Genomic DNA, 23,321 nt, shown 5'->3' with positions numbered 1-23,321 from the left:
TGGGCATCCTACCCCACACATCGAATTTGAATCAGTCCTTTATATGTTATGACGGAGTGTGGTTCTGTGCTCCAGTAGTGAGAGTGAGAGAGGTCTTCTAGCACCCAGACTCCACTAGACTACAGTTCTCCAGGCTCCCACCCTTCCTTGGTGATACGCTACATTGTCCAGTATTTCCTTTTCATATTTTCCTAGGTTTAAGAGGTTAGCTTCTGAGTGAGCAAGTGAGTGCGATCTCTTTATTTTGAATTCATTTTGAAATGTAACGTAAATTTATTTCTTTGTAATCAATAAATTTAACAGTTCTTTTTCTCGAGTTTAATGTAATGTAAACTCGTGTTTCATTTCTCCATACTAAGCTTATTCCTCTATTAGCTCCTAGCTTGCATAAACGCTTTGCTAATCATAACTGGTACTTAGGCCAGTCTTGTTGTATTAAGCTTAAAATCCGTTGTGCCTTCTAGGAGTTAATGCATCAGCAAGAACCTGATATCATTAATAGTATTAGTTATTTATTGTCAGGGGTGAAGTCACTTTCTCCAGAGGCTAACAGTACTAATAAACAGCAATTGTGAGTAATTAGTTTCTGCTGTGTACTGTTGAGAAAGTTCATAAATTCTCGTTCTGAGAGAATCGGCGAAGTAAGCCGGCATAAAGTAATCATTGCTTGATTTAGCAAGACAATTCATTGTCCCTGCTCTTCCGTATTATTGATAATTATCCTTTAATATTGCATTTATTTAAAAACCCCGTTGACAAGTAGTACATGCCTTTATTAATTCAGTAATTTGCCCTTTCACAACACCAGAAGTAATTTTAACTGATAACAGGTCAGAGTTCAATAATTCAGTTCTGGAAAAAATTTGTCTTCGATACGGAATTACGAAAAGCAATATAGTGGCCCATCATTCAGCCTCGAATGGCCTAGTAGAGCGCCAAAATAGAAAGATATTGGACAGTCTGCATCACTTAGTGGGAGATCAGACTTCCACCTAGGATGAGTGGATTCCGCAGGTAGCTGCTTCAATTAATTCTTCCATCAATAAGTCAATTGGAGAAACACCATTCTTCATCATATATGGCTTTGACAAAAGACTACCTTATTCACTGTCGCAATCCAAACCTGATCCGATCTACGACTACGATAACTATGTGTGAGTAAACCTATCCAACTTCCAGAAAATTCATAAATATGTTGAGGATAATCTGGCCCTTACAAATGAGGAGATGGTACGTAACCAACATGCCGCTGCCACAGATGTTACCATCCAAGTAGGTGACTTAGTTTTTGCCCTAGATCATGACAGAGAATCAAAACTAAACAGTAAATTCTTGGGTCCCTTCCGTGTCATATCTCGTAAAGGTAATAAATTCGAATTAAAAGATCCGCCCAAGGCAGAGACGACATGGGTGCATGCAGATCATCTCAAGCGAATGGACAAAAGGTTGCATGAGATCCGTGTAGCAACAATGTTAGTGCGACAACCAAAAGACCTGGAAAATGGTAGTTCTGAGTAAAACTAATTTTGTGATTACATATGTACATAATTGTAAATTGACCAAACTATATGTTTATGCTATTTCTCCAACATGGCCATGTACTGTAAATATATTAATCCCTTCTTACATCCAGCTTTGTGAAGTATGTAGTAATATCTCATTTATTATTATACTCCCATGTAGTCCCGGTTGACTGTATACTCAGACCACTTGCATTCTTGCCATATTATGATTTACTGTCTCACCACTGTGTCAGGAGACACTTTTTGATGAGGGGGAAAATTGTTTGTAACCCTTTTGTAGATATTATATAGTATGTAAGCAGTTGTAAGTAGTTGTAAGTTGAATCCAAGTAGGGCGTCAACAGCCAGTGTTATGTCTATGATGAGCGGATTATTGTGTCTACCTTGAGTGATTCATGCCTCTATGATCGGGACCACCGCCCTAGCCGGATGAGAGCCAACGATCAGTAGCTGTCTGTATGGGTCCGGGGATGGACACGGAGTTTGTCCGGTATCGCTGTATGTTGATTCAAGACGGTGTTTAATATATTGTCAGAAAACTACTACAAGACTTTGCCTTCACCTGCAAGTGAAGTAAAGGGGGGCATTGACAATATTAACACTAATGAAAACCTGGCTACGTTCATCGATGCCAACGAGTCACCTATCAGCTCTCTCTATGCTTAGCATGCACCACAAGAAAGTGATCTCCAAGAAGAAATGTTCACTGAAACTATCATTGAACGTTTTGCCAGTGACAGACGCCGACTTCAGTTCATTTTCAGGGACCTGTAGTGTACTGTAGTCTGTGAATGTGATCTATTCTACACATGAAGTTTATTTTTATATTTTCGTTGTATCATGTACCATAATATCCTATATAGAAGACTGAATGCCATATTTTTTTTCTTTATATCTTGCAAGTTGTATGAGTGACTGGAAAATAATGAACTCTCCATGATATATTAGATTTTCGATATCTCTATGCCTGAGCCATAAGATTCTGATCGAGCCATTTTGCCCCCCCTTGCGAAAAATCCTGCAAACGCCCCTGCAGAAGATGGCCCTAAAAGAAGAGGAAAAGGAAGAGGGAAGGCATCGAAGACCTCTGAAGACATGGTGCCACATCCCAGTCAGCAGCCCAGCTGCAAGAACAGCCACAAGTTCCTGGGGACCCTATTAAAGTGTCAGCCCTGGTGCATGCCACCCAGGACGAGGAGGCCACAGATACAGCAGCCAACTTTCAAGCCCCAGCTGCTCCCCAGGCCAGTGTCAGTTCTCCTTCTCACCCCAAGCTTTAGGCAGTGGCACGACCGACCAAGGACAACCCACGACTATTCGTATGACTTGCCATGGAGTCGCAATTACTCGTGCAGTCAGGTCTCCTCGCATGACAAGTTATGTTAGTAGTCGTGGAAAGTCGTGTCACTGTCGTACGACAGGAGAATCCTATGATCAGCTACGACAGTGAAGGACCACCCAAGACTTGTCCCACAACCATCGCATGACCGTCGACAACAAATGAAGACTAGGCTGCGACAAGATGCGACTGATTCAGTTGCAGCCAAGTATTTGGACAAGATCAAATACCTCTCTGCAACTGATTTCGGTCGTGTGAATATCCAAGGCTACCCAAGACCACCCAAGACTTGTGGCATGCCTTTTCTAAGATTGCCTATAATTTCCAGTTCCAGCCTGGTCGTGACCTGTTGTAAGTTGCTGTATCTCCTAGTGGGACTGAAGCATTAGTCGAACACTAGCAACATCACGCCACATCAATCAGTCACCGAAGTACGTACATGCATTTGAGTGAACGTGTTTTAAGTGGACCTGGCAAATTTTCTTTCATCTCTTCAACTGTCTGAGATTAGGGAGCTTTCACAGTGGATTTCATCTCTGGAAAAATAAAATCCGGAGGGGTCAAATTTGGAGAACAGGGTGACTAGGGGATGGTAATCATTTTGTGTTTCGCCAAAAAGACATGGGCAAGAAGCGACGTGTGAGTAGACGCACTGTCATGATCCAGCATCCAGGTTGGTTTGTCCACACCTCAGGATTTTTTCTTCACACTGCTTTCATCAAACGCTTAAGGACATCCAAGTAAAAATCTTAAGTAACTATATGGCCATAAGAAACAAACTCATGAAGAATTATGCTCTTTCAATAAAGACAACCAACATCACCTTCATTAAATATATCTGTGCTGTTTACTTTTCCCCTAATTCTACTGACTATCAAAAATTCTTTGACTATCTTACTTCTAAAATGGAACACATCCTGTCAATTTCTCTTTGCTCTGAAATTTCCAAACTAGGAGATTACAATATCCACCACCACCTTTGGCCCTCCTTTCTTCTTACGAATCCACCTGGTGAATAAGCCTACATCTTTTCTATCCTTAATGACCTAGTGCAGCTTGTACAAGCACTCTACCCGTATCCCTGACCACCATGGAGAGAGTTCCAACATACTGTACTTGATCTCTTCCTTACAACTAATACTTCGGTTTATGCTGTTAGTCTTTTCTCTCTGTCAGGCTCCTCCGATCACAGCCTTATCATCTTAACCTGTACTATTGTTCCCGTAATGCCAGTGGACCCTCCAAAGAAGCGACGGTTGTGGCACCTTGGAGCTACTGATCAGGAGGCCTGAGGCAGTGCTTGTTTGATTTTCCCTGTAATTATTATTTATTCCATGGTTGAGTGCTATGTGAGTGTGCCTTGGCATTACGGGGGTTATTCTCTCGGGCATGGAAACATACATTCCTTTCTCATCTCCTAAGACTAATGAAAAAAAAAAAAAACTTGGTTTAATCATGCTTCTTTTAATGTTGTCCACAACAAGGAGAAGGCCTACAAAAGGCATCAGAGCCAAACCACCCCTGAATCTCATCTCTTTCATGTTTCTGGCCAAAATCGTCATAAGTCTGTCCTTTGCATTGCTAAAAATAATTTCATTCATACTAAATGCACTGAACTCTCCAACTCCAGTTCTTCCCGCTCCTTCTGGCACCTTTCCAGAATCCTTTCTAACAACTTTACCTCATCATCCTTCCTTCCTCTTTTGTACTATGATGGCTTTGTAGCTATTTCTTCTACCGACAGAGCAGAATTCTTCGCTCAGATTTTCTCCTCCAGTTCCACCTTAGACGATTCCGGTGCTGGTACTCCATCACTTCCCCTCTCTGACTTCCTCATGGCTGGCATTAAAATTTCTTCAATTCATGTGTTTTCTGACATCACTGGCCTCAATACTAACAAGACATATGGGCCTGATGGGGTCTCTCCTGTTGTCCTCAAGAACTGTGTTTCTGTGCTTACATCTTGCCAAGGCAAACTTTTTCGCCTTTGTCTATAATCTTGTATCTTTCCTTCTTGCTGGAAGTTTGCTCTCATTCAGCCTGTCCCAACGAAGGGTGATCATTCACAGCCCTCTAATTATCGCCAAATTGCTTTAACATCCTCTGTTTCAAAAATTTTCGAGTCAATTCTTAAAAAAAAAATAGAAAGAATCTTTGCTCTCACAACTTTCTTTCCTCTTGTCAGCATGGGTTCCGCCAAGAGCGCTCCACTGGCGGTCTTCTCACTTAGCTTTCAGACTCCTGGTCATTGTTCTTTCGGGACTTTGGCGAAAGCTTTGCCACTGCACTTGGCATCTCAAAAGCTTTCGATCGACTGTGGCATAAATCTTTAATTTCAAAACTGCCCTCCTGAGGTTTCTATCCTTCTATCTATGCCCTCATTTCTAGATTCCTGTCTGGTCATTCTAGAGCTGAAGTTGTAAGCGGCCACCGTTCTTCTGCTAGTGCAATCAGTAGTGGTGTTCCTCAGGACTATGTCCTATCACCAACTTTCTTCCATTTATTCATCAATGACCTTCTAAGCTGTACATCTAACCCTATTCACTCAGACGCTGATGACTCCATCCTTCACCTTTTCATTTGCTTCCCGCAGCGTCCATCTCAGCAGTTACTGCAACAAACAAGGGATGAAGCTATGGTACACATAATATCTGACTTGGCTTATATCTCTGATTGAGGTAAAAGTAATCTTGTTGTATTTAATGCCTCAAAAACTCAGTTCTTACATCTATCAACCCGACAAAATCTTCCACAAGAGTACCTTTTATTTTTTAACAATATCCAGTTCAATTCTGCATCATCTTTAAACATACTTGAGGTTTCGTTCTCTCGTGATTTATCTTGGAAAGAACATATTACTTCCCGTAAAATCTGCTTTCAAGAGATTAGGTGTGCTATGCCGACTCTGTGCCCTCTTTACTCCTGCACAGTTGTTTTCTTTATACACGGGTTTCATTTGTCCCTGTGTTGAGTACAACTCTCACGTGCGGAGAGGCTCCCCACATACAGTTCTTCTCAACAAGGTGGAGTCAAAGGCTTTTCGTCAGTAACTTTCCTCCTCTTACTGGCTCCCTTCAACCTATGTCTCTTCGCCGCACTGATGCATCTTTATCTCTTTTCTATCACTACATCAATGGTCACTGCTCCTCTGAAGTGTCTGCGTGCATCACACCGCCACTACAGCGGGCGCGTAGCACCCGTCTAGCAACAAACTCTCATCCTTGTTCAGTCCAGCTTTCTAATGCAAGAGTAAATCATTACTTACAGTCCATCACGTGTAGGCATTAATATGTTATGAGTTACTGACATTAAAATATAGGTATTGACATGAATAACACTTACACAGTAAGTCATGTCTGATGTATAAGGAAAGTCGAACACATATTGTAGCCCACACACTCTACTGGTGATACAGATGCAGATGCAGTCATTCATTACGATACACCTACAATCTCTCTCCATCTAATCAAACCCCTCGGTTCGATACATATATGCAACAGGTCAACTGTAGAATTGTCTCCTCCGTCTGTATTTCCTACTGCCTATTGTTTCCAGTCTTTCAAACGCAGTGTGTCCAGGCATCTTGAAATAAACGGATCTTGAATTTAGCAGTGTGTTATCTTGCTTTTGTCTTTTCTTGGAGAGAACAGTTTGTGAGCTCCTTGCCCTTGGTACTTTCTTCCTTGCATTAAAAAAAATATAGGCAACACTGACTTGTTTTTTTAGGTTGTGGTGACGAGCTTCCAACTCACTGTGACGACTGCCTTCTTTTTCGACATCGTAGCCATACACCCACGTTTCATCACCTGTTATGTTAGCTTAAAATAAAAATCATCAAACAACTGACTGACTGTGACACGGTTCTTTTTTTACAGATGCCTACTTCTTCGGAAATTTCATGGACAGGCGGGCGGCGAGTTTCGTGGTTCGCAGAGTGCATTTCTCAATATGATCATCGTTTCTTGCCGTGGAAAGGTGGCTAGTTGGTGTGTTATTCAAAAAGTTTTTTTTTTTTTTTTTTTTTTTTTTTTGGCAGAGCTCATAAAGCCCCTCGGATTTTATTTTTTACCTAACACTTATCAAAACTGAATGTTTCCACTACCAAATGCTCAAAACTATTTCATTTAAATTAACTCAGAATTCTCGATAACTTCATAGAAGTTGTATGAAAACTGTTCAGAAATTGCTATAAAGTTGCTTGAAAGTCAGAAATGAGTGTCTTTGTGCTGGTAACTACTCAGACATGAACCAAAAGCTTTTGCATCATTGAAAATCCTCAAATCACCATTTCTGCCTTTAAACATCCTACATAGATAGAACGACTGTAACACAAGATTTACTGTACTGACAGAAATGCAAGTAGTGTAAGGCTTCAAAAACACTCTGAAGAGCCCTTCTTCTGCAGCTGGTATATCATGGCATGATATTCAGCCTAGCCTGCATAAAATTTTAATCAGTCATGAGAATCCTGTGACTGAGAAAGTTGATGAGTGTCTTCAATGGACTGTGGTGTTAGCGGGGGAGAAGGGGATGGGAAGTGGAGGGGTTGGAGAAAGCTGGTATATATCTAGGGAATAAGAAGACTACACAAATATCAACCCTGCAAAACTATATTGACATTTTCATTACTGCCTTTATGCAGCTGAGGAGATAAAAAGCAATTATTATAATTAGCGCTGGAAACCTCATATAACAATAGACTAGGAATATTGCACTGATTCAGTTTAAAGACGACTCACTGTGAAGCAACAAAAAACAATAACTACATTTACCTTGTGAGGGGCATCTGTTATCAAAGAGATTAGACACAATGCTTTCAATCAACTTAAGGGAGATCGCTTTGTGTGAACAGATTTGATGCAATGCTTTTTTTTTTTTTTTTATAAATGATTGTTTGCTCACCTTAAGAGACACTTTCCATAGCGAAAAAAGTTGGATAATCTCTATCAAACTCTCCACCATGAGGGCATCTTTTTTTCATTCAAGTCTTGCCACTAACTGATAAGTTTATGCAACTGGAGAAGGCTTTTGTACTGAGGGTTCAACTAGGTTAGGAAGATGGAGGGGAACAAGGGGGTGATGGGCTGTCTTATGAATGTATGAGGGGGACTGTGTGGACTGGGAGATAAAATCATCTGATTCAGGTGGGCTTACGAGCTGGAAATATCTGAATGAGGTGGGTTGGGGAGAGTGGAGAACATCTGACTGGGGTGGGTTGTGGGGACAAGCATCTGAATGAGGGAAGGGAGGCTGTGGGGGTAAAAATGTGTGACTGGGTGGGTTGGAGGCTGGAAACAGCTGAGTGGGGTGGGCTCGGGGCTCAAAACATCTGAATGATGTGGGTTAGGATAGGGCACTGGGGAATGGGAACACGAACACCATACCGACACAACTAAACAGCAACAGACAGCAACAGCGAAATGGTTACCGGTGACAATGATTGATAATGCTGGTCAGGTCCATCTATAGGGTCATGTGAGGAGAGATGTACCTTTTCCATCTTAGATAGGTGCAAGGCGTATGCATCTCGGGCCCGGAACTGCATGAAGCGCATGTTGGACGACTGAGACAGCTCTGTGATGATTTTGATGTTGGGAAAGAATCTGAAAGAGGAGGGGAAAGGATAGTTACTTGATCTCTCTCTCTCTCTCTCTCTCTCTCTCTCTCTCTTTCTAACAGTACGGCAAATGCGTACAGCCTGCATATGAATGGTTTCCCTCAAATAAAGAAAACATATTATAAGGGAGTTAAAACCGAAATACTGTATGCCTACCAGCAAAGTACACAATGTAGAATAATCAGAACACCCACATCACCACTACTACCACCACCACCACCACTACCCCTCCCACCATCATTGTCATCATCATCACCAACTGTCATCCTAACTTTCTTTCTCACTAAGACACAGGGGGTGAAGGATGCAGAATTAGGAAAAGGAAAGAATGTACCGGTAATAACTTTTGAGAAGTTGAATCTAACTAACCAAAACTGAGTCTAGCCGACCTCTCACATTGGAATTTTCCGTTGTTAGTAACCAATCTCCCCCACTTTCCCTACTCACAGCTATGGATGTGAGTCATCATTCGGTACATGTGGCTCACATCTATGGTTTTCCGTCCATAACACCTCTGCACTTTACCCAGTGCGTGTGGGAGAAGGTGAAGGACACAATACTTACCCATTTTTTCCTCACTGTCCTACAATTATGCACTTCAGGAACATTTTGAGAGGCAATTTCCTTCTTTTCATTTAATATTTTCCGCAGGTAGCACGCACTACTGTAATAAATACCTTATTCTAAACCATGAGGTAGATGACTGTACGACTGATTAGGCTCTTGGCCACATTTTCTTGGCATTGGGCTAATACTTTTCTCACTAAATATGTTATGCATTACTTATTACACTGGCACTTCATATCACATGTACGGGGCATATCACGTAAACTGCACGATAAAAAAGGGAAAGAAATATACAAAAGTGCTACTACAGAAAGTAATTTTCTACAGGTGCGCATTAGGTTTTCTTTCATATGTGGTAGGGTAATTCAACATATTTACAAGCACTTCAAGGCACTTCACATCAGCTTTGGACATGTTATTGCAAACACACACACACACACACACACACACACACACACACACACACACACACACACACACAAACAAAACATTTTCGTGTCTTTGTCCTCTATTTACATACATGCTCCCACACACCTGTGCTTAGAATTCACGTTTACGGTGGAACACTAAAAAGCACTCTGGACAAAGTTCAATCTTGCACTCATGACACTGATAGGCCGTTTCCTTGTGTGCAGCGGGACAACGTTTTGTTGCTGAACATATAACAACACCTGTATATTAAGCACCCTGCAGGTGTTCAATCCAGATGGACAAGATAATGCCTTCCCAGGTACTGTGCGCTGGCCATCCTGTCAGTCAGTGGCACCTGGTATAATTGCCTCCTTCCACTTGCAGCCTCAACAGTTCCATTCTTTTCAGTGAGGTGCCGGGACAGTTCTTTCTCATACTCTCGTAAGGAAAGACTCCTACCCACAACCTTGTTGTAAAGTATATAACCCAGAATACTGCATCCAAAAGATGCAGGAACGCCGTCTTATACCACATGCATGACTTCTGAAAGCAATCTGTCGCTCCAATCTGCATGTCAGGTTTATCCACGAGCCGCATGTAGATATTGTAATCATTGACCTTCATCTGGCTTCAACAATGTTTGCCTGGTCCTATAGTCTGTCTTGCCTGTGTCCTGCAAAACCCTACGGTGAACTACCATAAGCATATTGACCTTTCACTTGTCATGCCAGTGAATGGTCAACATGTTATCACACTTCCGGGTTAACAGGGCACCTTTCCCAGTCTTTTCGGGGAATGATGGAAAATTCTGTCTTTGTGCACAAACAGTTTCACAAAGTATTACTTGTGCTAATTGTTGGTGTACTATATGTGGTTTTTGTGGAAGTATCTGTCCATTAGCACTTTCACCACAGCATCAGAAAACCCATGGGGATCATCCCTGCATTCGTTCATCATTCAAGCCCCTGGAATCCTGGTTCTATTGGATACGCCAAAAACATTCACCACGTGCTGTAGTTTCACATAAATGTATCTGACTGAGTCAGTCCGGACACTGCCACGTTAAAAACGGGTGCCAAATCCCTGATCATGCACTTCTCCTCACAACATTCATCCAGCCAGCTCGATCTCTTGTCAGTTCCCTAGCCTCACCGACTTCCAAACCTCTCTTCCTCAGGCACTCATCCACTGTATCTCTCCACCTTCTCCTTGGCCCACCTCATCTCTTCCCTCCTTCAACTTCGCTCAGATATAATTTTTCACCACTCTATTGTCATCCATTCTCTCCACACGGTAGGAAACAGCAACATAAAAAGGGAAAAATAAAACAGTAGGAGAATTACCATAAGGGTGCAAAATGAAAATGGTTAACGCTTCTATTCGCTCATTGTTCGTGTTGTACCATTTATATAAGTTCCAACATGGTTATATGCACTGGCCTTGGTCACCTAATAGCAGTTGTGCATGCTGCTCGATCTCTGGCAGCCCCCCTATTCAGTTCCTAATCCCTTAGGTTATACTCTATGACTCTTGTCTTTTTTGTCAGCATCAACCCTTCAGAATTCCAAATAATAAAAAAGAAATAATAAAGAGAAAAACAATCAAATAGAATAATTGTCAGACTACACATGATGAATTGGGTCAAACCTCCATGCACTCATTATTCTTGATGAACAACTTCTCAGCTTACTAGTGACAGAAACGATTATCTACTTGTACATTGAACCTAACCCTAGGATCATTATAATCCGATTTCCCCAAACAAAAGGTGAAATGTTCAAAAATAAGATTTATGAAATCATCATCATCACCATCCTCTTCATCTTCCAGACCTCCTTTTCCACCCCAAGCTCCAGAGAGCCAGAAATAATTTGAAAGAATAAAATACTAAATAAAGTTTGCTCAAATGAATGGGCCGCTTTTCCTCAATCCTGGCTTCGCCTGATAGGAAAATAAAAACAAAACATAAAGCAATAATTCTTAACAGTGATGCAGTGCTGAAGGCCCAAATTTGATTACTTAGACGGTGGTTATTTGAGACACTTGTTAGGACTTCAGTGCATTATTGTAGTCGCGCCACGCGACTCTGAGGTTGTTATTATCGTGCCCTGGCAACCTATCATTCAAAAGTGCTTCTGACATCGTGTATATATATGAGACGCATGTGATTCGTGTATAATATGTTTGTGTATAATAATATTCGTGTATAATATATTTGTGCATAATAATATGATTCATGAATAATATGATACGAAATCGGACTCACTTTTGAGTGGTAGGTTGCCAGGGTACGATAATAACCTCAGAGTCGTGCGCTCCGACTATAACAATGTTACTCAAGCATCATGACTTTCTTTCAGTTTTACTCTCTCTCTCTCTCTCTCTCTCTCTCTCTCTCTCTCTCTCTCTCTCTCATAGCATACTTAAACATGGTCTGTACAGCCACGATGGTGTTGCAGTCTGAAAGCGTATCCTCCTCCATTGAATTGGTGGACTCCTTGTTGACCACCACAACATTCTCTGCTACGTTGATGCCCGCTAGCAACAGATCATCCAGCCTGCCAAAAAATGAGTGAGGTTGACCAGGGATTCTTATACTTCTTTCCACCAGGCACTCCCTCAGTTATCAGATCACCATCTAGTACCCCCAATACTGAGACACTGAATACAAAACAGTACTACATTATCTATCCATCTATAGCCAGATGCCTAAATCCCAGAGGGTGTGGCCATAAATAAGATGTCTACGTGTCACCCTTTCCTCCACCTTCAGGTTGCCCTTCCTCTAATTCATGCCACCTGCCGTAATATACCTCTCTGTCCTCTCAGTCTCTTCCTTCCCCTCTCTCCCACCATTAACACTTAACAGAACCCAGAATGGTACTCCACTTGATAATTTGAAACTACTGAAACTGATGCAAATACGGATTATCGCTAGCTAACTACTATACAGAATGATGAAACATTAGCTACGGCAAATTAGTAAAATGATGATTACTTGCCCTGATTTGACAATGCTGTGAACTGTTCTAATGGAAAAGCTATAATTACATATGTAAATTGTATACACTGGAAGACACTAATGAGAATGCAATACAACAGATGAGAGTACAAGTGTCTCAGTAAAGACATTTTCCATATATACGCATAACATTTCTTATAATTACCTCCTTAATTAAGTACGGTTCAACATACTACTACAACAGTGCAATAATTTTTAACAGTACATTAATTATGACTATTTTAAGCTTTAGTATAACTGAAATAAATGTTCTGTAAGTAACAGTTTAATGTTATCTCATGAAATGAATCTGGTCAAAGTAATTTATTGTACAGTATACACCATCCATGTTCCCATAATGTCCACATTGAAAACCCTCTTGCATATCCCTGGGGGTTCACAAACAACAAATTTGAGAACCTTTGGATTTAAGTGGCTGGCTTGGACTGGGTGGCGTTTGAGTGTCTGTCTGTCTGTGTGGAGTTAGATAGGGTTAGACTGTGTGGGGTTTAGTTAGGTTAGGTTGCACTGCATGGGATTGGACAAGAGGAGGCTGTGAAAAGCTAAGTAAGTTTAAATTGTGCGGGGCTTGATCTTAGCGCCTATTTTCGTTGGGTAAAGAGACTCCACAGCACCTCTTCCAAACCATTTTTTTTTTTTACATGGCTGGTTAATACTATTTTGGAAGTTATTTATGCGACGTAAGGAGATATGACAATGATTTTAAATAGCATAAAAGACAACACTAGGATGCAATAAGCAATATATATTCCTCAGGAACAGGTATTGTGGAACCTCCTTAATCAACTATAATACTGTCCAATGCGACTCAGGTGCATTGGACAGTGGAAAAAATATATACACAAAGACAGATACAGGTGTTGGAGAGAGATGCCCTTGCATAGTGGAATCGACACAACCACTGTTATATAAACGTCTCTCAGCTCCTTCCCTACTCCCTGAAAGAGGGATGCTGGACTGCAATAGAGGGGTAACCAAACTACAGTTAACCAGGTTCTCATCCAGATGAGCCTGATGCCACATGAACAACAAGATGGCACATACAATATCTTATGGTTAGGTCACCTTCTTTGACAGTTGTTTTTGCAGCAGCATTAAGTCACACCAAAGTTTTGTCCCCACCAACATTTGTATTTGTTACTGCAATAAGCCACATCGTCATTTTGTTTCATTTATAAAGGCTCCAATATGCTTGCATGCATCAGTCTTGGTCACCTAATGGTGGCTATTCACACTGCACAATCCCTGGTCGTCTCCATATTTGTCTCTTTTCTCAGAGGTCACACACTACGACCTCGTCCCAGGTCTTTTTTTGGCTTGCTTCTCGTAACCCTAGCCTACGCGTTCACACTTCTCACTTTCCGCACCCGGTTGTCACCTTCCATCCTCTCAACATGCCCAAACCATCTCAGTCTACCGCTCCTCATCACATCACTAATACATTCAAGTCCCATCCTTCCTTTCTATACCTCCAGACATCTTGTTCCAGACCACACTACACATCCATCTAACTGTTACACTTTCTGTATATTTGAGCCTATGAATATCCTCTTCTCTTACTACCTAGATCACATTACCATACAACATAACACTCCTGACGCATGCAACAGACAGTGACTCCTTTCCACAGAGAAGAGGCAACAGCTCCCTGAACTTTCTTCAACCACTCCTTACGATACCCATAGCAAATAACATGTCCCCTAAGTAGCAAAACTCCTCCACTAACTCAAGAGACTCTCCAGCATGAACATTTCTTTCACGCCTCTCAACCTCTACATGCTTTCCTTCTCACACACACACACACACACACACACACACACACACACACACACACACACACACACACACACACACACACACACACACACACACACACACACACACACACACACACACACACACACACACACACACACACACACACACACACACACACACACAAATTAAGCATTATTTTGCAACCTACCTCTTATGCCACTACATCTCTTATGCTTCCACTTATCACAATCAATGCACAAAATGGAGTCACTTCCCACGCCAGTGTGGCAAACTGCACATGACCTCTCTCTCTCTCTCTCTCTCTCTCTCTCTCTCTCTCGCTGCTTTAACAGTACCGCCACCAGCCCTAGGTATAGTCATTTTTGTTGTATCCGTGTTTACTCTCAAACCCTTATACACCATCTCATCTCTTCATTTCCATTTTTTTTTTTTATATGGTCGACTCTGGGCATAGGCTTCACAGCCTGCTCTCAAGGCCCAGTAATTCCTCGTACATATCATACACCTCTACATGTCACCACTTCGCCGCTAACACCCACCGTCCATACTGAATTCATGCTAGGGCTGTCTCATACAGGACTGGTGTATTGGTATTAGCGGGGGTAGTTTTACAACATGTCGGCGGGTCTTCCGGTCGATTGGTAAAGTCTGCTTTACATGGAATTCAAATCCTTAAACTGTTCCCTGCCCCAGCGGGGATTTGAACCTGGGTCCAGTAGGATCGCAGGCCACCTCTCTACCGATTGAGCCACCACCTCCCTCTCATTCTCCAGAATCAAAACAAAGTCATCGTCATACAACATCTCTCATGTGTCTACTTCTGACGTCACATGAGCGACCTTCAAGCATCATGGTATATAATAAGGGGCTCCTGATGCATGCTAACATTCACGGAAAACTCACTACTCAAAGCTCCATTCACTCTCATCTGAGTGTGAGCACCCGAACACATTGCCATAACCACTCTGACCAGCCACTCCTTGATCTCAAGACTTCTCAATATCCACTTCACCCCCCCCCCCTTAGATCTCTGTCAAAGGCCTTTTCTAAATCAACAAAAACAAAGTAAAACTCACTCTTCTTCCAAATATATTTTTCGTGAAGCTGTCAGACAATGAATTTTGTATCAGTGGTCCCTCTTCCTGGCATAAACTCAAACTAAATTTCTTCAGTGTTCACTTTTTCCCCTAATCATACCTTCCAGGATTCACTACACTGCCTTCAACATCTGGTCCAAAAGGTTTATGCCTAAATAATTTCCTCTTTCCAGGGCATCACCTTTCTCCCTGTACACATTTACAATCACACTCTTCATTGAGTCATATGGGACAACACTATCTCTCTATTGCCAGACGCCTCAATCCAGTAAGGGGTGGCCAACACACTCCTATAATTAACAATATCAAATCGGTACCTAGATCCACTCCTATATCTCCTGAGGCCTTCAACATTTCAGCAGCCATCATAGACACGCCCTTTGCCTTCCCGAACTGCAGCCTGCCTATTGCCCTGCTCACAGTAGCAGTAGCAGTCAAAGGCCAATGGCCAGACATTGGTTCCACTGACTCCAAAGTGTCCCTGTTCCAGTCAAACTTCTAATTCAGTAATCATTTATAATGCTCTCTCCATGCATCCTTAATATTCTCACTGTCCACCAGTATCTTTCCTTCAGTATTCTTAACACATTGCTCACCTATGATACTCTGTTTTTCTCTGCCCATCTGTTTTATCACCTTAAATACCACATTCTTCGTTTCAGCACTATTAAGGCTATCCAGTAAAAGTCTTTGAGATTTAGATTTTGCCCTGTATACCTCCTTTCTGGCCCGATGCTTGGCAGCTACTGTAAGTATTCCAAAATATATTAAAAAGAATTCCTGCTAATCTTCCAATCCTACCTAAATTAGCCATTTTCTCCCAATTTACAATACCATTGGTGACAGAAAATTTCTCATATCTTGGAACATACCGACACTGTATAATTAAAGGTGCCAAAATAGATGAAGGCATGAGGGAAGAACAGCTATATATTTAAAGCATTTATCAATATGGAATAAAATGTATGAAAACCTGAACAGGACAGAATTATGGAAGGTGGTAGGTATATACTGTAGTATGGTTTATTCACATCTCTCTATCTATCTGTCTATATCTATATATCTCTATCTATCTGTCTACCAATTTCTATCTATCTATCTATCTATGTCTATCTACCTACCTACCTATCTATGTCTATCTACCTACCTACCTATCTATATCTATCCATCTCTCTCTCTCTCTCTCTCTCTCTCTCTAGGCAGCTATTGTATGGCTTGCAGTGCCTACACATCACTACCACCACCTTTAAAATTTAACATCTGTAATAATATCACTAAAGATTTCGTGTGAATGCAAGACTACTGCTTCTGTGTACTTAATCCCTTGTTTTCCTTCTTATTCTACCTTTACGGCAAGCAACCTTAATCTGTGATACATCTAGCCATCAATAATGACAGGTTTATATGCACCACAAGGCCTGTCGCGGCGGCTTGCAGAATGCCATCCTTCTCCCCTGTTGGCCAAGAGGTAACTTCCGTAATTTTATCATAGATTATATCCTAATCATTCTAGATTTTACCAGAGATTCTTTAAAGCTTCATTGGATTCAAATGCAACAGAAAATATTATCAAATAATATGAAAAATTTTGAGGAATACTGCAGTCATACAATGGAAAGACGGAAACAATTGGCCTGTCCATGACGCATGTTTCGGGAGGCTGGCACCAAAAATTACACCAGCGACCTGTCACCACTTGGCCAACAAGGTGGGAGGATGACAAACTGGAAGCAATCCCGGCAGGCCTGCTGGCGGCACAAAGACTTGTCATTATTGACGGCTAATGAATCACAGAGTATGCCCGCTTGCCGTAAAGCACGAATAATAAAGGAAATTAGTGATCGTTTACACAGAGGCAGTAGTTTTGAATTCATACGAAAATCTTGGTGATGTTGGTTTGAAAGTGATGATAGTGGTGTGCAGGCATTGCCAGCTATACAACAACTGCCAGCCAAGTACAGATGACTTAATGAAGGGGGCGTGGTCAACAGAAGTTTTCACTTGGAATGGACAGTAAGCATCAAGTCTCAGAAGCCACATCCCCAGTAACCAAGATAAACAGATACCACTGTTCTTATATCATCCAGCTTTTTCCTAGGACAGTCAGTAGCGGCTGTCCAGAAGAAAAGATGGAATAAGGGCATCTCTCTCTCTCTCTCTCTCTCTCTCTCTCTCTCTCTCTCTCTCTCTCTCTATCTATCTCTCTAACACACACACTGTTGTTTCTACCTGTCAATGGAGCCTGTCATCCAGTATAACAGAGGGAAATAGGAGATAGCATCTTGGAAGGCCGGATCCGGCTTGCGTTCTAATAACAGGATGATTGGGTTTAGAGACGTTTTCTTCCTGGAAAAAAAAAAAACAAGGTTATATTAAGATAAAGATAACAACAACAACAATAATAATGCTAATAGTAATAAAAATAATAATACAGCAATAATAATCATAATAATAATAATAATCATCATCATCATCATCATAATGTGACAGAGCAGTGGTGAGAGAAAAAAATAGTGAAGAAGGCATATGCAAAGGTAAAAAGACAGAGATGCCAAGTACAATAGGTCATAATTATTATATGAGGAGTCTGGAATTCGAGCAGCGAACTTCCCAGGACCCCCCCCCATTCCTTTTTTGTTTATTTTTCTAATTTTTTTATCGTTACGTATATTTCAGTCCTCTTTCTATCCAACCATGACAACGCAGTAAGTCTAGTTCGCCCCAGTGGTATGCCAAATCCTCCCTGCATTGTATCCAACCCCTCTAAGGATTTCTGTTGGCAAGATTGCAAACCCAAGGGTTCTACTTCCCTACGTGCCAGACATTTACAATGGATATTACCATGACCTATTTGCCCAGCAGGAGCAGGGCCCTACAATGACTGGAAATCAGCAGAACGAGAAGATGGTTGCTCTGGATGACGATCTCCTCGGTTATTAATTAACTCTCCTCCCCCGTCAGTTACGCCCAGCATTTTCCCTATGAATGTATATAAATAATATCTGCTATGTATTCTTTTCTCATGTCTTATAAGCGGTTTTCTTTGGGAGAGGAATGCCACATTGCCAGATGTGCGCACTTTCTACAGACAGCACGAGCTCAATATTAGTGAAGAATTAGACACTGAATCTAGATAGCATGAAAATATTTATGACAGTATACTCAAATATGTGACTGCTATGGATTAGAAGTCAGGTATAATCATTCCCCTGTGCAAAGGAAAAGGGGAAAAGAAGCGTGTGGTAGTCATAGAGGCATTTGTGTTTTCAGTGTAACAGGAAAAGTATATGGTAGGATACTAATTGACAAAGTTAGGGAAATAACTGAGGAATTAGATGGGAATGAATTATGAGGTTTCAGGAAGGGAAGAGGTTATGTAGATCAGATATTCATCCTCATGTGTTTAGTGGAAAAGTTTCAAGAGAAGGGAAATATGCTGTATGCAGCCTTCATGGATTTGGAAAAACATGACAAAGTGGACCGACCAAGTATATGGAAAATATATATATATATATATATATATATATATATATATATATATATATATATATATATATATATATATATATGTATATATATATATGTATATATATATGGAGTAAATGGACAGCTCTTGAATGTCGGGAAGCGTATGTATAAGGGCTTCAGGACTGCAGAATGTGTGGGTGGTGAAATGAGTGAATTTTTCTCTCTGAACGTTGGACTCAAAAAGGGGATGTGTCATGTCTCCATGGTTGTTCAGTTAGTTTATAGGTGGAGTTATAAAAGTGGTACAAGGTAGGGCAGTGGATGTTGGAGCGGCCCTAATGAGAGAGGACAATATTTGGAAACTTCCTTCTCTCTTGTTTGCAGATGATACTGTATTGTTAAGTGATGATGAAGGGAAAGTACAAGGCTTGGTAAATGAGTTTGTGATAGTGTGTAAAAAACGGATACTAAAGGTGAATGTAGGGAAGAGTAAAGTTGTGGTCTTAGAGAGAAATAAAGTCAATGAAAGCACAGTGGGACTGGATGGTGAATATATGGAAAATGTGAGTGCATTTCCGTGCTTGAGTTGTGTGATGAGTATGGATGGAAGTTTAGAGGATGAGGTGCTTGAAAAGGTACAACAGGGAAGAAAGGTTGCCGGTTCATTGAAAACAGCAATAAGAAATAGAGAAGTGAGCATCGAAGTTAAAAGTTGGTGCATGATTGTATTGTGATATCAACTTTTACACAGGGAAACAAAACTTGGAAACTTGCTGGAAGGCCGCAAGTCAAAAGTGAGAGCAGTGGAAATAAGTTATTTGAAAGGAGCATGTGAAGTTACATGGAAAGACAGACTGACAAATGAGGAAGTCATGGAGCGTTGTGGTGTGGATGCAGAATGTTAGAAGTACACTGAGGTGGTTTGGCCATGTGGAGAGGATAGAGAGTGAGAGATTAATGAGGAGAGTGTGTGTGAGTAAGGTGGAGGGGGAGAGAGGGAAGGGGAGACCAAGGATAAGATGGAGAGGTATCTGAGAGAAGGGGGTGTAAGCCGGGGGGAGGACATAAAAATGGCATGGGACAGGGCGATGTGGTGGCGATTTGACTGTGACCAGCCCTTACGGGATTAGGGCATCCGACTGTAACAAATGGATAATGACTGCTATATGTTGCTATAGAATGGAAAACTTTCAACTGTCATATCTCAAAACTAAGTTTTGGCGAGCTCGCCTGTCGTATTCTGAACACATGTTTAGGAATTCCCATATTGATGTTTGCCATTATACAGCTGAAGTTTCCTATATTCTGGTACCTACACCAAGTCCTAAAACCAGCTAACTGCTTCCCAGCAGCTGCTGGAAACCTTTAGGGAAATGAAATATCAGATTTATTATCAGATCTGTAAAAATGAGAGAATCTCAGCTTGGATTTTGGCTGTATTTACTTGTGGCTGAATGACCTGCCAAGGAGTGATGACTGTATGGCTAGTTATTATATTAAGCTTGTAGCCACATTTCACACTCAATGTACTACCTCCCAGAGTTAATGGCGGCCAACCATCTGCTGCCTAATAAACAGATAAAAGTATTGGTCATTAACGTTCAATAGTCTTGCTTGTTCCAGATGATTTTATTCCATTTCAAAATGGCCTCTCATACCGAAAGAGATCATAAAGATTATATCTAATCCTTTTCAGTTTGGAAAGTCTTTCCAGTGAATAAGATCATCTAAATATTACAAACTAATAAGACAGAACAGTTCTGTCAGATGTTGACATAATGTGGCCATAACCTCACTTTTCAAGCCCAGAGACAGCCTGCTTTACCAGATAAAACTGCCTTATGTTATCTAGAACTAATATAAAAAAAAGTTGTAAGTGGATTGAACGAGTTAGCCGGTCCTTCCTGCCATGTCTGCTTTTTTCTGTCCCCTATTATGTGTTTATCTTTCATCAGACAAAAATCAACATCTATTCATATCAAGGTGCTTGAACATAATGCATTTAAAAGACCGTAGGCCAAAGACTTACAGCAGACTGAAGGCAGTTCAAGAAAGGAAGAGAAAAGAGGTGAGAGTGTGTTGCTAGAAGGGTAATGTACGCCTAATGTTAGAGAAGAGGGATGCAAGCAGAAAGATCAGTAGAGCACTGACCTCTGAAACAGTGGGAGTATGAGATGGTTACATTTATGAAGCAAAGAGATAAAGACAGGTTGAAAAGAGTCAGTATCTATATCCGTCTATCTATTGCCAGACGCCTCAATCCCATAAGGAGTGACCACAAACAAATCGCCTCCATGTCGCCCTGTCCAACGCCATTTCACTGCCCTACCCCCAGCTGACACCGCCCTCTCTCATATACCTCTCCACTTCATCTCTCCATCTCATCCTCGGCCTCCCTCTCCCTCTCCCCCTCAACCTAACTCACATACACTCTCTTCGTTAGTATCTCGCTCTCCATCCTCTCCGCGTGGCCAAATCACCTCAGTGTATTTCTCCTAACGCTTTGTCACATCCATATCCACACCACAACTCTCCTTCACTTCCTCATTTGTCATTCTGTCACTCCATGTAACTCCACATGTTGCTCTCAAGTAACTCATTTCCACTGCTCTCACTCTTGACTTGTGTCCTTCCAACAAGGTCCAAGGCTGCCTTCCATACGTTAGAGTTGGTATCACAATACTATCATGCAGTGACTTTTTTTACTCCCACGCTCACTTACCTGTTTCTAACCACCGCTTTCAACGAACCAGCAACCTTTCTTCCTTGTTGCCCTCATTCAAGCACTTAATCCTCAAAACTTCCATCCTTACTCATCGCACTACCCAGGTACTTAAATGCGCTCACATCTTCCATTTCCTCATCATCCAACCTCACTGTGCATTCAGTGACTTCATTTCTCTCGAAGACCACAACTTTACTCTTCCCTATATTCACCTTTAGATTCTGTTTCTTACATACTCCCATACTCATTCACTAAGCCTTGCAGTTCCCCTTCGAACAATAAAGTATCATCTGCAGACAACAGTACAGGAAGTTTCCAAACGTTGCCCTTTCTCATTACTGCCGCTCCAACATCCACTGTCCTACCTTGTATCTCGTTTATAACCCTGTCCACATACAGATCGATCAACCATGGAGACATGACACATCCTTGTTTCAATCCAACATTCAGACAGAAAAATTCACTCAATTTACTCTACACATACACTGCAGAATTAACACCCTCATACATACTCTTCACGGCATTTAACAACTTTCCATTTACTCCAAATATTTTTAATATTTTCCAAATTCCTTGTCTATCCACTCTGTCATATCCTTTCTCGAAATCCATGAAGGCCGCATACAACTTCTTTTCCTCCTCCAGAAACTTTTCCACTAAAGACCTAAGAATGAATATCTGATCTATACAATCTCCTCTCTCCCTGAACCCTCCCGTTCATCTCCAACTAATTCTTCTACTGCCTCCCTAGCTTAGCAAGTATCCTACCATATACTTTCCCGTTACACTAAGAAGACAAAATATGCCCCTATGATTACCACACACTTCTTCTTCCCCTTTTCCTTTGTACCTGACTTTCAGTCCTCCGGAACTCTACCCTCCACCCAGACCAATCTGCACATCATCCATATCCATTCTACTACTATCTCTCCCCCATGCATTAGCACTTCACCACACACTCCATCAATTCCTGTGGCTTTCCCCATTTTGACTTTTTTCATTACTTCCACTGCTTCCATCCTACTGACCTCTTCCTCCGTTCTCATCACCCTCATTCTCCCAGCCATTCCCCAGCCACTTATACTAGCATTACTTTCATTCTCTATGTCTAACAGCTCTTTGAAGTATTATCACCATCTGCTCACTTTTTCTCCCTTCTCCAGTATCGACTTGCTATTTTTATTATTCACACCCCTGCTAACTTCTTTATCACCCCATCTAACTCTTTACCTCCTCCCAAAACATTTTCTTACACTCCATCTACTATACACTCAAATTCCTTCCAAATTCCTCATCCACTCTTTTCATACTCTCCCTTACTAAAATTTTCCCCTCTCTTCCTCTCTACATATAACTCTCTCTTCTGTCTCTCAATTTCCCTCATGCTTCTACTTCCCATCCACTCACTATAAGCAATATAGTCAATAACCATTCACCTAATATGTGCCCTCAGGGGAACAATTAAAATTTGTGGATACAGTACCATTGCTGGTGCAGTCTGCTGCTAAAATGCAGAGTGGGTAATTATACCTAAGTGGTGACATGTGAGAGAGAGAACAAAAAAAACTGTACTTACCTGAAATGTGCCCTAAGCGGAATGATAAAGTTGTATATACCACTGCTGGCATAGTCAGCCGCTAATATGACAGCACGATTCTGCCAGCTGTACTCCTTGGCACTACGGTGGCGACAGTGACTGCACTCCTACAACACACAAAAAACGCATTTGTTAGTTTTTGTACACTTCCTGGTGTTGGAGAGGGAAGGCTTTCC

At 41.4% G+C, this 23,321-nt stretch overlaps 1 protein-coding gene across 1 annotated transcript in view; it reads right to left on the bottom strand.

The window, feature by feature from the left end:
• The window catches only part of LOC145402854 (potassium channel subfamily T member 2-like), an 812,106-nt gene that overhangs the window by 195,220 nt on the left and 593,565 nt on the right, over positions 1 to 23,321 (bottom strand). Inside the window, exons 21-24 of the mRNA XM_080274763.1 lie at positions 23,125 to 23,252; positions 17,585 to 17,701; positions 11,881 to 12,015; positions 8,354 to 8,465 (exon numbers count right to left, since the gene is read on the bottom strand). Coding sequence (XP_080130889.1) covers positions 8,354 to 8,465; positions 11,881 to 12,015; positions 17,585 to 17,701; positions 23,125 to 23,252 — 492 coding nt within the window. The remainder of the gene's footprint in view (positions 1 to 8,353; positions 8,466 to 11,880; positions 12,016 to 17,584; positions 17,702 to 23,124; positions 23,253 to 23,321) is intronic.

Source organism: Coenobita brevimanus, chromosome 59 (genome assembly GCF_032717465.1).
Source record: "Coenobita brevimanus isolate Jiangsu-jjx chromosome 59, ASM3271746v2, whole genome shotgun sequence".
NCBI lineage: Eukaryota > Metazoa > Arthropoda > Malacostraca > Decapoda > Coenobitidae > Coenobita > Coenobita brevimanus.
This window is presented reverse-complemented; position numbering and strand designations above follow the sequence as displayed.